Here is a 13,404-nt window from a genome sequence, read left to right as displayed (position 1 = left end):
CAATGTCAAATAAGAAATATTAAGGTCCAAAGTTGTAATCCAATAACCGAAACACTCACTTTGCCAAGCAAAGTGAGGGGAGATGACAAGGTCCTTTAGTCCATGAAACTTGAGCGTGGCTAGGAAATAACTTGATACTTGAAACAAGGCTTGAACGTGGAACAAGGTAACTAAGAACAAGAACAAGGTCCGTGGAATAACTTGGTAAAATCCGTGAAACAAGGCAAGGATTGATCCTGGGAAACAAGGCAAGGTCCGTAGATAAACAAAGGCTGGGAAGCAAGGCGAAGGCTGGATAGCAAGGCAAGGCTTGAGCAGGAGCGAGGCTTGAATCGGAGCGCGCTGTCCAGACACAACTCGCTCCGTAGGCTGACGAATTGACTCCGCGAAGTTACTACGCGGGCAAAACACCTAAATAGAGTCTAACTTTCCCGCCGAAGCAGTTCTCTGGGAAACAGAACCGAAAGCTAAAACCTGAGACCAGATGTGAGACTCCCCAAAGATTCTCACGAGAAGCAGTCTTAATTGGCCACATTCTTAGCTGCAATCCTCGCACTCCTGCGCGAAGCTGATTCCAAACTTCTCTGTTGTTTACAAAACTCCCGGCGCAAGAACACGGGAGAAGTAGACTCTGGGCTTGTTTGACATACTTCTGGGAGACAACTTTCCTGCAGGTGCAAGGTTCCCAGATCTGCCTGGGAAAGATCTGGCTGAGAGGAATCCAGTTCAGACTGGGAAGGTAAAAAACCCAAGTTTTCATCTTCGTCAGAAATTACAATGTCCTGAGCAGGACTACAAGGCCCATGGGTCATCACACTATCCCCCTCCTCAAGGCCCCTCCCAAACTGGGGCCCTCTCCCCGAGGCGCGAGGTCGCGGTTTGGTGGGATAGGTCTGATGAAAGCGACGGGTTAGATCAGGAGCATGGACTGTGGAGGCGTCTTCCCAAGAGCGGTCCTCAGGGCCAAAACCCACCCAGTCAATGAGATATTGTAGGCGGCGGCGGTGAAAGCGAGAATCCAAAATGTCCTCAACCTCGAACTCCTCCTCCCCATCCATCAAAACAGGAGGGGGGGCCGGTTGGTCTGTATCAGGTCGCACACCATCCGCCGGAAGGAGCAGGGAACGGTGAAACACTGGGTGAATGCGCATTGAACGCGGAAGTTGGAGTTTGAAAGTCACGGGGTTTAATTGCGCCACCACTGGATAGGGGCCAATGAAACGGGCATCTAACTTCCGGCAAGGGCGGTGGGAGGGCAAAAAGCGAGTGGACAGGAAAACCCGATCTCCTACCTTGATTTCGGGGCCCGACTGGCGATGTTTGTCAGCGTGGCGTTTATAGTCCTCCTTGGCTTGGTCCAGTTGCTGGAGCAAAAGTTGTTGCACCGCTGTGAGTTCCTGCAGCCAATCCTCTGCTGCGGGAACTTCTGAAGTTTCAATGACAGGGGGGAAGAAACGTGGATGGAAGCCGTAGTTTGCAAAGAACGGCGTTTCTTTTGTAGAAGCTTGAACTCCATTGTTGTAGGCAAACTCAGACAGTGGTAACAGAGAAGCCCAATTGTCCTGTTGATAGTTTACATAACAGCGAAGATACTGCTCCAAAGTGGCATTGGTGCGCTCCGTTTGCCCATCTGTTTGGGGATGATGAGCTGAAGATAAGCGAGAGTCTATGCCCAATAGTTTTTGTAGTGCCTTCCAAAAACGAGAGGTGAATTGAGATCCACGGTCTGTGACTAAACTCTTGGGCAATCCATGTAGTCTGAAAACATGTTGAAGAAATAGATCCGCAGTTTCTTTGGCCGTGGGGAGGCCTTCGCAGGGAATGAAATGGGCTAACTTGGTGAAAAGGTCCACCACCACTAGGATCGTGGTGAATCCACAGGAAGGTGGTAGGTCAGTGATGAAATCCGCGGAAATTATTTCCCATGGGCGAGATGGGGTAGGAAGGGGGTGTAAAAGCCCTGAGGGCTTCTCCCTTCGTATCTTGGAACGCTGGCATACAGGGCAGGTGTTGACATATTTTTCCACATCCTTGCGGATCTTGGGCCACCAAAAATCCCTTAGGATCAAATGCATAGTTTTAAATAGTCCGAAGTGTCCTGCTGGTTTGCAGTCATGACACAGACGAAGCGCTTTTTCCCTGCCCGGTCCGGGTGGGATATAAACATGATTTCTATAGCAGAGCAGCCCATCTTTAAGCGAAAAGGGAAAATGCAGACCTTGGCGAAGTTGGTCCTGCGCCCAGGCATCTGCTTGCTGACTAGCCCTGATTTCTTGAGCACAGATGGGTCCTGGAGTAGGGGAAGTTGAACCAATGGGAATGGATTTGGTGTTCCCCACCGTGAGCGTGGCAAAGTTCTCGGGTTGTAGCAGTTGGGATTCAAAGGTCTCCTTGCGTCCTGCAGCGTATTCCGGTTTACGTGACAGGGCGTCTGCTTGCTTGGTTTGGGCTGGGGTCACATAATGGATCTGGAAGTTGAAACGTTCAAAGAATAAAGCCCAACGTTGCTGCCTCTGATTTAGTTTGCGGGCAGTTCTTAGATGTTCTAGATTACGATGATCAGTGTGGACTTCAATGGGAAATTTGGCCCCTTCTAGCCAATGTCTCCAAGTTTCAAAGGCTGCCTTTATGGCCAGTAGTTCTTTTTCCCAAATGGTGTAATTTCTCTCTGGTGTGGTTAGTTGACGAGAGTAAAAGGCACAGGGATGGAGGTGATCTCCCACCGGTTGTAAGAGTACAGCCCCAATTGCCACATCAGAGGCGTCCGCTTGCACAACAAAAGGGGTTCCAGGATTTGGGTGCTGTAGAATTGGCTGGGAGGTGAATAGTTTCTTTAGTTGTTGGAACCCTTTCTCTGCTTGATCAGTCCAGCGGAAAGGCTGCTTTCCACGGATGCAGCTAGTGATGGGGTCGGACCAGCGGGCAAAATCTGGAATGAACTTGCGGTAATAGTTCGCGAACCCCAAGAAACGCTGCACCTCTTTCTTGTTAGTTGGCGCCCGCCATTCCAATACTGCTGAAACCTTGGCTGGATCCATGGAAAGCCCTAGAGGCGAGATGCGGTAACCAAGGAAATCTACCTCTTGTAGATCAAAGGCGCATTTTTCCAGCTTGGCATAAAGTCCATGATCCCGCAATCGTTGTAACACCATTTTGACGTGGTTCTCATGTTCTGATTGTGATCTAGAAAACACCAAAAAATCGTCCAGGTAGATTATCAAGAACCTGTCTAGATAGTCCTGAAAAATGTCATTGACAAAATGCTGGAACGTTGCGGGAGCTCCGCATAAACCGAAATTCATAACTCGGGACTCGAATAATCCGAATTTGGTCTGGAAGGCGGTCTTCCACTCGTCCCCTTCCCTGATGCGAACTAAGTTGTAAGCCCCCCGAAGATCCAGCTTGGTGTAAACCTTGGCTCCTCGAAGCCGATCCAGTAGATCCGAGATTAAGGGCAGGGGATAGCTGTTCCGCTTGGTGATATTGTTCAATGCTCTGTAGTCCACCACCAAGCGTAGTTCCCCTGACTTCTTCTTCACAAACATCACTGGGGAGGCGGCTGGGGATTGAGAGGGTCTGATGAATCCCTTGCGAAGGTTTGTCTCTAGGAATTCCCTGAGAGCTTCTTGCTCTGGTTCAGTCAGGGAGTAGAGATGCCCTCGCGGAATCGGGGCCCCCTCCACCAAGTCAATGGCACAGTCATAAGGTCTATGTGGGGGTAATTTTTCGGCTTCTTTCTCATTGAATACATCCCAATACTCGGAGTACTTCTTTGGCAAGGTGATGATGGGCTCGGTGTCTGTGGCATGGCATACCTTGGCTACGAGGCAATGGTTTTGGCAGTACGGTGAAGCAAACTGCAGTTCTCTGTTGGACCAGGAGATGTTAGGGTCGTGGAGAGTCAGCCATGGAATTCCCAAAATCACAGGAAAATGGGGAACCTCGGTAACAAAGAAGGAAATCTCTTCCATATGTTCCCTTATCCACATCCTGGTGGGTTCCGACCACTGACTTACGGGGCCCGTCTTGAGGGGACGGCCGTCTATGGCTTGCACCACACGGGCATTCTTGAAATCATGATATTGTAATCCCAGAGAGTCGGCATACTCTCTATCGATGAAATTGTTGGTAGCTCCAGAGTCTATCATGGCGTGGATCATGACGGGTCCCCTTTTTGCTGACCATAATGTGACCACGAGAAGGAACAGGACCCCGGTTGGCGGCTCTTGGATGGATTTTTTGACCGGGTTGGCGAGCCTCTCTACACCCGGTCGTTGGCTTCCCCCGCCGGCTGTGTGCCAGTCGGCTCAGAGGCCTTCGTCTCCGTGGAGGACGCCGCCGCAAGACGGGCGGCAGGCTTCCCTTTGGCTGGGCACTCTCTGGCGAAGTGGCCCCCGTTCCCGCAGTACCAGCAGAGGTTTAAGCGTTGACGACGGGCCTTCTCGGCGGCATCTAGTCTGGGGCGCACATTGCCCAACTGCATCGGCACCTCCTCGCCTCCTCTGGGGTATGGGGTTGGCGGTGGGGGTCTCCACACCGGACGTGGCTGAACGCTGGCGGGAGCGGGGGGTTTTGCCCCGGCTCTACTGCCCTGGCCTCGAACCCACTGTTTCCTGTTGGCAATCATGACTTCAGCCCGTAGACATTGATCAATGAGTGCCTCAAGGGTCTGGGGAGGATCCACCTTGGAGATTTCTTCCAGCATTTCAATGTTGAGACCCTCCCGGAATTGTCCCCTGAGGGCTACATCGTTCCAGCCGGTGTTGTGGGCCAGCACTCGGAACTCGGCTATATACTGAGACATAGGTCTGTCTCCTTGGAAAAGACGACGGAGTTTGTGACCGGCTGCCTCCAAATTGTCCTCGATTCCCCAAGTCTCCTTGAGGTGGTCCAAGAAGTGTTGTGCTGATCTTAGGTGTGGAGAGGTTTGGTCGAACAGTGCCGTCGCCCAGCTGGCCGCTGGCCCGTCTAGAAGACTGTAAACCCATGCCACTTTGATGTCTTCTTGGGGAAACTCGGCAGCACGGGCCTCTAGATAAGCTTGACATTGGCGACGGAAGACATGAACCTTAGAAGCTTCTCCAGTAAACTTGGTTGGCAACGCCATGGCCGGGAGACGAGCTCCGCGTTCCTTCAAACCCCTTATTTCTCCATCCTGTGCATTGAGCTTATCACGGATTCGGTCCACCTCTTCCTTGTCGATGGTGTAGGTAATCGGCTGGCCGCTCGGCCCAGGTACGACTCCGGTAGACATTCTGGCCGAGGTTAATTGGTGCTTAGGGTGGCGGAGTCAAACTGTCACGACCCAGGCTGCAGAGCACCAATAACCATACACAGAGGCCAGAATCTATCTAATATCTTTATTGAAGGAATATATAAAGTTAATAAAAACAAGTGTAGAAAATAGTCCAGAATTAGACCTTTCAGGAAAGGTCAGAATTAGTCCAAAAAAGCAATGTCAAATAAGAAATATTAAGGTCCAAAGTTGTAATCCAATAACCGAAACACTCACTTTGCCAAGCAAAGTGAGGGGAGATGACAAGGTCCTTTAGTCCATGAAACTTGAGCGTGGCTAGGAAATAACTTGATACTTGAAACAAGGCTTGAACGTGGAACAAGGTAACTAAGAACAAGAACAAGGTCCGTGGAATAACTTGGTAAAATCCGTGAAACAAGGCAAGGATTGATCCTGGGAAACAAGGCAAGGTCCGTAGATAAACAAAGGCTGGGAAGCAAGGCGAAGGCTGGATAGCAAGGCAAGGCTTGAGCAGGAGCGAGGCTTGAATCGGAGCGCGCTGTCCAGACACAACTCGCTCCGTAGGCTGACGAATTGACTCCGCGAAGTTACTACGCGGGCAAAACACCTAAATAGAGTCTAACTTTCCCGCCGAAGCAGTTCTCTGGGAAACAGAACCGAAAGCTAGAACCTGAGACCAGATGTGAGACTCCCCAAAGATTCTCACGAGAAGCAGTCTTAATTGGCCACATTCTTAGCTGCAATCCTCGCACTCCTGCGCGAAGCTGATTCCAAACTTCTCTGTTGTTTACAAAACTCCCGGCGCAAGAACACGGGAGAAGTAGACTCTGGGCTTGTTTGACATACTTCTGGGAGACAACTTTCCTGCAGGTGCAAGGTTCCCAGATCTGCCTGGGAAAGATCTGGCTGAGAGGAATCCAGTTCAGACTGGGAAGGTAAAAAACCCAAGTTTTCATCTTCGTCAGAAATTACAATGTCCTGAGCAGGACTACAAGGCCCATGGGTCATCACAGGTAGTATTTGCTAGATGGTGGTGGAGGGGAACAATGCACCCCTTGATTCTGGTCAGTGGTCTCCCCTGATGTGTGTTTGTCTGTTTATATTCTTGGATTTTGATAGCATTGTAATCAATTGGACATATATTAGTTCATTGCCAGAAAACCTGTGAAAAATTCCTAAATGCTAGGATAGTCTTCAGCTCCTGAAATTGCCAACTTTCATTTACCATGGTTTCATTTTCAAAAACTCCAGCTACTCTAATGTATTCCTGCTGTTATCTAATCTATTGCTAAAGTGTATAGTGCTTTTCAAATCTGGGAATCAAATCTAACTGTTCATTTCTTTTGAAATGACATTCTTCATCATTGCACGATGTTTTTTAACAGGCAGTCAGCTAAACATTCATTACAATTTACATAGCTCAAAAATATTGAAATATGAATCCGTGGCTGCCTACGCAATACTAAGTTTACAAACCTAAAAGCAAGTTCAAATTAGAATTTGTCATATTGATTAATTCATAGTTTGCTGTTGATCATTTGGTTTAGCTCCAACATGATTTCATCATGGATTGGGAAAGACAAGGAGTGAAATTTTTAATCTGACATGTAAAATATATCAACTTTTTTAAAAGTAATGCTTCATTGCCATTAGTCATAAAAAATGAGAAGACCATGGATGGAAACAGTGTGGCTGAATGGTTTTGTTTCAGATCAAGAGATATTTTAGCTTTGTACCAGCCATTTTCCAGTAAGCCCTCATGGCAGATTGCTTTGATTATGCATTAAAAGACCACTAAAGAAAAATCAAGGGACAGAAAGGCAAGAAGAGAAACGCTTTTAAATTCATATTTCTTACACAGTTGCTGCCTTCCTTTGATATCTGTTCATGGAGTGAAGAAGATGTGGTAAGTAGCCTTCAATAATAAAATCAGATTGTTTATTTAGGTAAGAAGCCTCCCTTTAAGAATGGCACTTGAAAGGCTAAAACTGGGATTAAATGCCTATGGCCTCCCAGATGCTGTTGCATTACAAATCCCATCACCATCAGCCATTGGCCATATTAGGTGGTGAGGATGACGGAAGCTAGAGGCTAAAAGCATCCAGAGAGCCATCCACTTAGGACTACTTTCCCACCTTCAGCTTACTCTCAGGAGAGAAATGGGCTAAGGCAGGGGTCCCCAAACTTTTTAAACGGGGCAGTTCATGATTCCTCAGACCGTTGGAGGGCCGGACTATAGTTGGCCACTGAGCAATAATAATAATAATAATAATAATAATAATAATAATAATAATACGAAAAACACCAGGAAAAACTCAGCCGCTATCAGGACCTCAAGATTGAACTTCAAAGACTCTGGCAGAAACCAGTGCAGGTGGTCCCGGTGGTGATCGGCACACTGGGTGTCGTGCCAAAAGATCTCAGCTGGCATTTGGAAACGACATTGACAAAATTACGATCTGCCAACTGCAAAAGGCCACCCTGCTGGGATCTGCGTGCATCATCCTAAAATACATCACACAGTCCTAGACACTTGGGAAGTGTTCGACTTGTGATTTTGTGATATGAAATCCAGCATGTCTATCTTGTTTGCTGTGTCATACATTAAAATAATAATAATAATAATAATAATAATAATAATAATAATAATAATAATAAAGAGGATTGGAAGAGAGGAAGAGACCCCTTAGGCCATTTAGCCCAATCCCCTTCTGCCTTTGTGCCATGGGGGCCGGATAAATGGCTTCGATGGGCCGCATGTGGGGAGCCCTGGCTAAGGAGATATGTAAATACAAAAAAGAAACTTGTCTTTCTTTTACTCTACCTTCTCAATTGTGGTAATGTCAGTCTCTAGCCAGGTATGCCAGATGGCAGACAGTGGTGGGGATAAGGAACTTGGAGAAATTTCAGTAGAAGGTAATTTTGCACAGAAAAAAAGAGAGGTTACCACCCAGCCCTTTCTACCGATGAGGATGTCAAGTTAACGTTAAATAGTGGCCGCTTGTGTTCCATCTAGCCTGGGTCCAATCAACGTCCTCCCTTACTATGACATATTGTACATATATGGTCAGTCTTCTCAAAGCAACTCCGGTTGCTCCTGACACGAAAAAAAAGTCTTCTCAAAAATATTGTGCCAGTAGAAATTTAAATAATATTCTTGCCCTTGAATTTTACATCAGTATGTTTGTATTAAGTTTCTTATTGCTGCTTGCCTGCCATTAATACAGCCACATATTTCAAAACATACCTCAGGAGAAAAATAATCAAATTTTGGATGTCTAAAACTATAACACCTATGTCTTTTCTTTGTAGTACTTTTGGATGCAACAACTAGTTAAAAAAGGTAAGCTTGGTCATATGTTTAAACTGAAAGGAAAGTAAGGAATTGTAGTCACAGACCTTTTTTTTTTTCATGTCAGGAGCGACTTGAGAAACTGCAAGTCGCTTCTGATGGGAGAGAATTGGCCGTCGGCAAGGACGTTGCCAAGGGGATGCTCAGATGTTTTGATGTTTTACCATCCTTATGGGAGACTTCTCTCATGTCCCCACATGGAACTGGAGCTGGAGCTTATAGAGGGATCTCATCCGTGCTCTCCCCAAGTTGGATTCGAACCAGCAACCTTCAAGTCAGCAACCCAACCTTCAAGTAATCATTCCTGCCGACACAAGGGTTTAACCCACTGTGCTACTGGGGGCGCAATAAAGATTAATGGATAAAAACCAATAAAACAAAAAGTTTCATAATACCATACGAAGCAACTATGAGAGTTAACATAGTACAAATCAGATGTAACTGTGATGTGCACATACACCCCATTTCTCTAATTTCCTGAGTGGAATATTGTTAATCAACTGGGATCTTGTTCAATGGCCAGGTTAGCAATAAAGATTAATGGATAAAAACCAATAAAACAAAAAGTTTCATAATACCATACGAAGCAACTATGAGAGTTAACATAGTACAAATCAGATGTAACTGTGATGTGCACATACACCCCATTTCTCTAATTTCCTGAGTGGAATATTGTTAATCAACTGGGATCTTGTTCAATGGCCAGGTTAGCAAATCAGAGGGTAGTGCATGAAAGCGAAGGCAAATAAACCTGTGCAAATGTGTATGATAAAATGGAACTCTGGAAATTCCATAATCTGGAATACTGGGAGAATGAAAAGCAAAATTTTCAACTACAGTTCTCTAATGTTGAAATTCTCGATCTGTAGGCCTTTCAGATATGGTCACCCCCTGTTTTAGACAATACTTATCCAAAATCATGAAGAAGAACCCCAGTTCATAGGAGCTGACTTTGTTGTCTCTAAATTTTTGAACCATTTCGTATTCTTCTTCAGGTGACACATCTGGCGAGATGAGTACATATGCCACTTTATTTAAAGATAATCACATCACAGGGAAACGTTTACTTCTTCTGGAAGAAGAGGATATGAAGGACATGGGGATAGTTTCCAAAGGTCACATCATTCATTTGAAGGTACCTAAAATCTTGGTTGATTGACAGTGAAGCTGTTGAAACAATATATTTTGTGTGTTAAAATAAGTTTTTAAAACCTTGACAACACAAGACAAAAAAAGAAATTAGATTTAATGAGATGAAGATAAATTCTGTTAATCTCTGATTAACCAAATCACAATCCACACTTATGTTTTTACCTTATCTTTCCTTAGTAAGTTCAAGAAAGCATACCTGGGTCTCTTTCTCTCAATTTTGTTCTCAACTAAATCAGCCTGAAAGAGAAAAGGAATTTCATGGCTACATGGGGACGTAATCTTGGTTTATCATCTCCCACATACCTTGGCCACTACTCGTTTTCTGTCACTATATAGCTTCTTTGAACTTTGTCTTGTGGTTTTATATGAAGCAGGATTCAGATATGGATCTCCTATGGACTGTTAGGTAAAGGTTTTCCCCTGACGTTAAGTCCAGTCGTGACCGACTCTGGGGGTTGGTGCTCATCTCCATTTCTAAGCTGAAGAGCCGGCTTTGTCCGTAGACACCTCCAAGGTCACGTGGCCAGCATGACTGCATGGAGCGCCGTTACCTTCCCGCCGGAGTGGTACCTATTGATCTACTCACATTTACATGTTTTCAAACTGCTAGGTTGGCAGGAGCTGGGGCTAACAGCGGACGCTCATTCCACTCCCGGGATTTGAATCTGGGACCTTTCGGTCTGCAAGTTCAGCAGCTCAGCGCTTTAACACACTGCGCCACCACCAGGGGCTGTTACTGACTAGATTAATCATGCTAAACCTGGGGCAACAAATTGGAGCAGGATCCTTCTAGGGTGGTCACACTGCTATAGGAGGGCATGGCTTGTAGCCATACTCTAGCTGACTTCCCATTATATGGGGAGATATCTTTATATATTATGTGATGCATTAAGCCCTGTATCTTGTTTGTGTTACAGTCAGTTCTGTACACTTGACTGGGGCTGATTACAGGGAACATACAATCCCTCTGGCTACCAGTCCATTTTTGAGCACTATTCCAAGAATTGGTTGTGGCTTATGAATCCTATAAGATTAGATCCAGAGTGTCTAAATGGCTGTACCTCCTCAGTTAAACCTGCCTGAGATTCTTAGGGGAGGTCTTTCTGTTGTCCGAACATTGCTACCATCACATTTGATCAGGCTTTTCTCTAGGTTTAGGACTTCCCTTCCCCAGAAAGCTAGGAATCCTAATTCCTACATGCTGTAGGGCATGTAAGACACACCTGTTTCGACAGGCTTTTGAGTTCTGTTGTTGATGTTTTAAAAGGTGCTTTTAGGATGTTTTTTAAGATGTTTTTTAAAGATGTTTTTAAGATGTTTTTTAAATTGTTGATTTTAGCCGGTTCTTGTAAGCCGCTCCGAGCCCTAGGGGAGTGGCGGCATATAAGTTTGAAAAACAAACAAACAAATAAATAAATAATTTAGACAGGTCTTCAGGTCTTGCTACAGAAGATTTTTATAATAGAGTATTGTACCTCAATTTTCATTAATGAGTTTTAAATGCTTCCAATTCAATGCTGTTTTAATCTGATAGTTTATTTAATTGGAATAATAATAATAATAATAATAATAATAATAATAATAATAATAATAATAATGCTTTATTTGTAGCCCACCCTATCTATCCATTGGGACTCAGGGCGGCTCCCAACATAATAAAGGTGAACATTCAATGCCAGTATAAAACAAGAAAAATTATACAGTGAATTAAAACAAGTAAATTAAATAATTATCCTTAAATAAACATCATTTAAACCGTTAAAAGTTAGCTAAAGTATTTTGGTAAAATACAGTGATTGATTTTATCTGCAATCTGTTTTTATCTCTGTGGTCAACTGCCTTGGGTCCTACCATGGGAAGAAGGAGGATTAGAAATAAACAGTGAAATTGAATACATCTTGATCCTCCTCTTTTTCTCTTTTTAGACTGCCATTGAGAAATTAAGTCAGGATTACCTCAACATGTTTCATTTTCCACCTCTGATTAAGGTAACTCTGATTTTTTTAAACCAGTGCAAATGCAATTTGGCATGGGGGAAAGAAATACATATGCTGACAATATTAGCATTTTTACTTGCTGACTGTTTTGTCTTGTGCTGAGGTTGTAATCCCGTGTCTTTTAAAATAGACTGTCCAGCCAGTTTTGAGGGCCTACTGGATGTTTAGAACTGCATTTTAGGGCCCTTCCACACAGTGCTATATCCCCAGAATATCAAGGCAGAAAATCCCACAATATCTGCTTTGAACTGGGTTAACTGTGTCCACACTGCCATATATTCCAGTTCAAAGCAGATAATGTGGGATTTTATTCAGTTGTGTGGAAGACGCCCTACTGGGATTTATTTAAAACATTTGTATTCTGCCCTTCCCACCCCGAAGGGGGACTCGGAGTGGAGCACAACAAATATATGCTAAACATTCCATGCTGGGACATAAAATAAACTACAAATATACATAAACACTAAATCAGTAATCTTCACATTAAAACAATTATTTAAAACCATCACAAGTCATCCGTACCAGGTCTGGTCAGCAGAGTGAAATTTCCTATTGCTGCCATTATTGCCCTGAGCCAAAGGCTTGGTCCCACAGCCAGGTCTATACCATTTTTCTGAAGGACAGGAGGGAGAGGCTGATCAAATCTCACCAGAGAGGGAGTTCCATAGCCGAGGGGCAAGCACTGAGAAGGCCCTGACTCTTGTCCCCGCCAATTGTGCCTGACGGTGGCGGGACCGAGAGCAGGGCCTCCCCGGAAGATCTTAATCTCCGTGGTGGTTCATAGAGGGAGATGCGTTCAGAAAGGTGAACTTTAGGGCTTTATAGGCCAAAGCCAGCACTTTGAATTGTGCTTAGTAGCAAACTGGCAACTAGTGGAGCTGACGAAACATGGGAGTTGTGTGCTCCCTGCCTCTTATTGAACTATTTGAAGCTTCTGAACAGGTTTCAAAGGCAACCCCACATAGAGTGCATTGCAGTAGTCTATCCTAGATGTAACGAGAGCGTGGACCTCCATGGCCAAGTCTGACTTCCCAAGGTATGAGCACAACTGGTGCAAAAGTTTTAATTGTGCGAAATCCCCGCTAGCCACCACTGAAACCTGAGTTTCCAGGATCAGCGATGAGTCCAGGAGGACTCCGAAGCTCCGACCCTGCACCTTCAACTCCGGATGATCTCTCCCAACGGCTTCATGTATATGTTGAACAACATGGGGGACAGTACTGACCCAAGTCAATGGTTGTGGGGCCGAGCAGGTGTCCCCCAATGACACCATCTGGGACCGACCCTCCAGGAAGGACCGGAGCCACTGCAGAACAGTACCTCCAAGCCCCATCCCAGCAAGGCGCCCCAGAAGGATACCGTGATCGACGGTATCGAAGGCCGCTGAGAGGTCCAGCAGAACCAGCAGGGACACACTCCCCCTGTCCAGTTCCCGGCGTAGATCATCGACTAAGGCGACCAAGGCTGTCTCGGTACCATGCCCTGGCCTGAAGCCAGACTGCGCCGGATCCAGAAAATCAGTGTCAACCAAGAATGCCTGGAGTTGTGCGGCCACCACACGTTCCATGACCTTGCCCAAAAAGGGGAGATTGGAAATAGGCCGAAAGTTCTCTAATTGAGTGGGGTCCAGTGATGGCTTCTTCAAC

At 45.5% G+C, this 13,404-nt stretch overlaps 1 protein-coding gene across 1 annotated transcript in view; it reads left to right on the top strand.

Moving 5' to 3' along the window:
- The window catches only part of map3k20 (mitogen-activated protein kinase kinase kinase 20), a 160,097-nt gene that overhangs the window by 112,985 nt on the left and 33,708 nt on the right, over positions 1 to 13,404 (top strand). Inside the window, exons 12-15 of the mRNA XM_008118119.3 lie at positions 7,119 to 7,163; positions 8,570 to 8,600; positions 9,605 to 9,744; positions 11,687 to 11,749. Coding sequence (XP_008116326.2) covers positions 7,119 to 7,163; positions 8,570 to 8,600; positions 9,605 to 9,744; positions 11,687 to 11,749 — 279 coding nt within the window. The remainder of the gene's footprint in view (positions 1 to 7,118; positions 7,164 to 8,569; positions 8,601 to 9,604; positions 9,745 to 11,686; positions 11,750 to 13,404) is intronic.

This window comes from Anolis carolinensis, chromosome 1 (genome assembly GCF_035594765.1).
Source record: "Anolis carolinensis isolate JA03-04 chromosome 1, rAnoCar3.1.pri, whole genome shotgun sequence".
NCBI classification, from domain to species: domain Eukaryota; kingdom Metazoa; phylum Chordata; class Lepidosauria; order Squamata; family Dactyloidae; genus Anolis; species Anolis carolinensis.
Note: the sequence above shows the minus strand (reverse complement) of the source record. Positions and strands in the feature narration are given on the sequence as shown.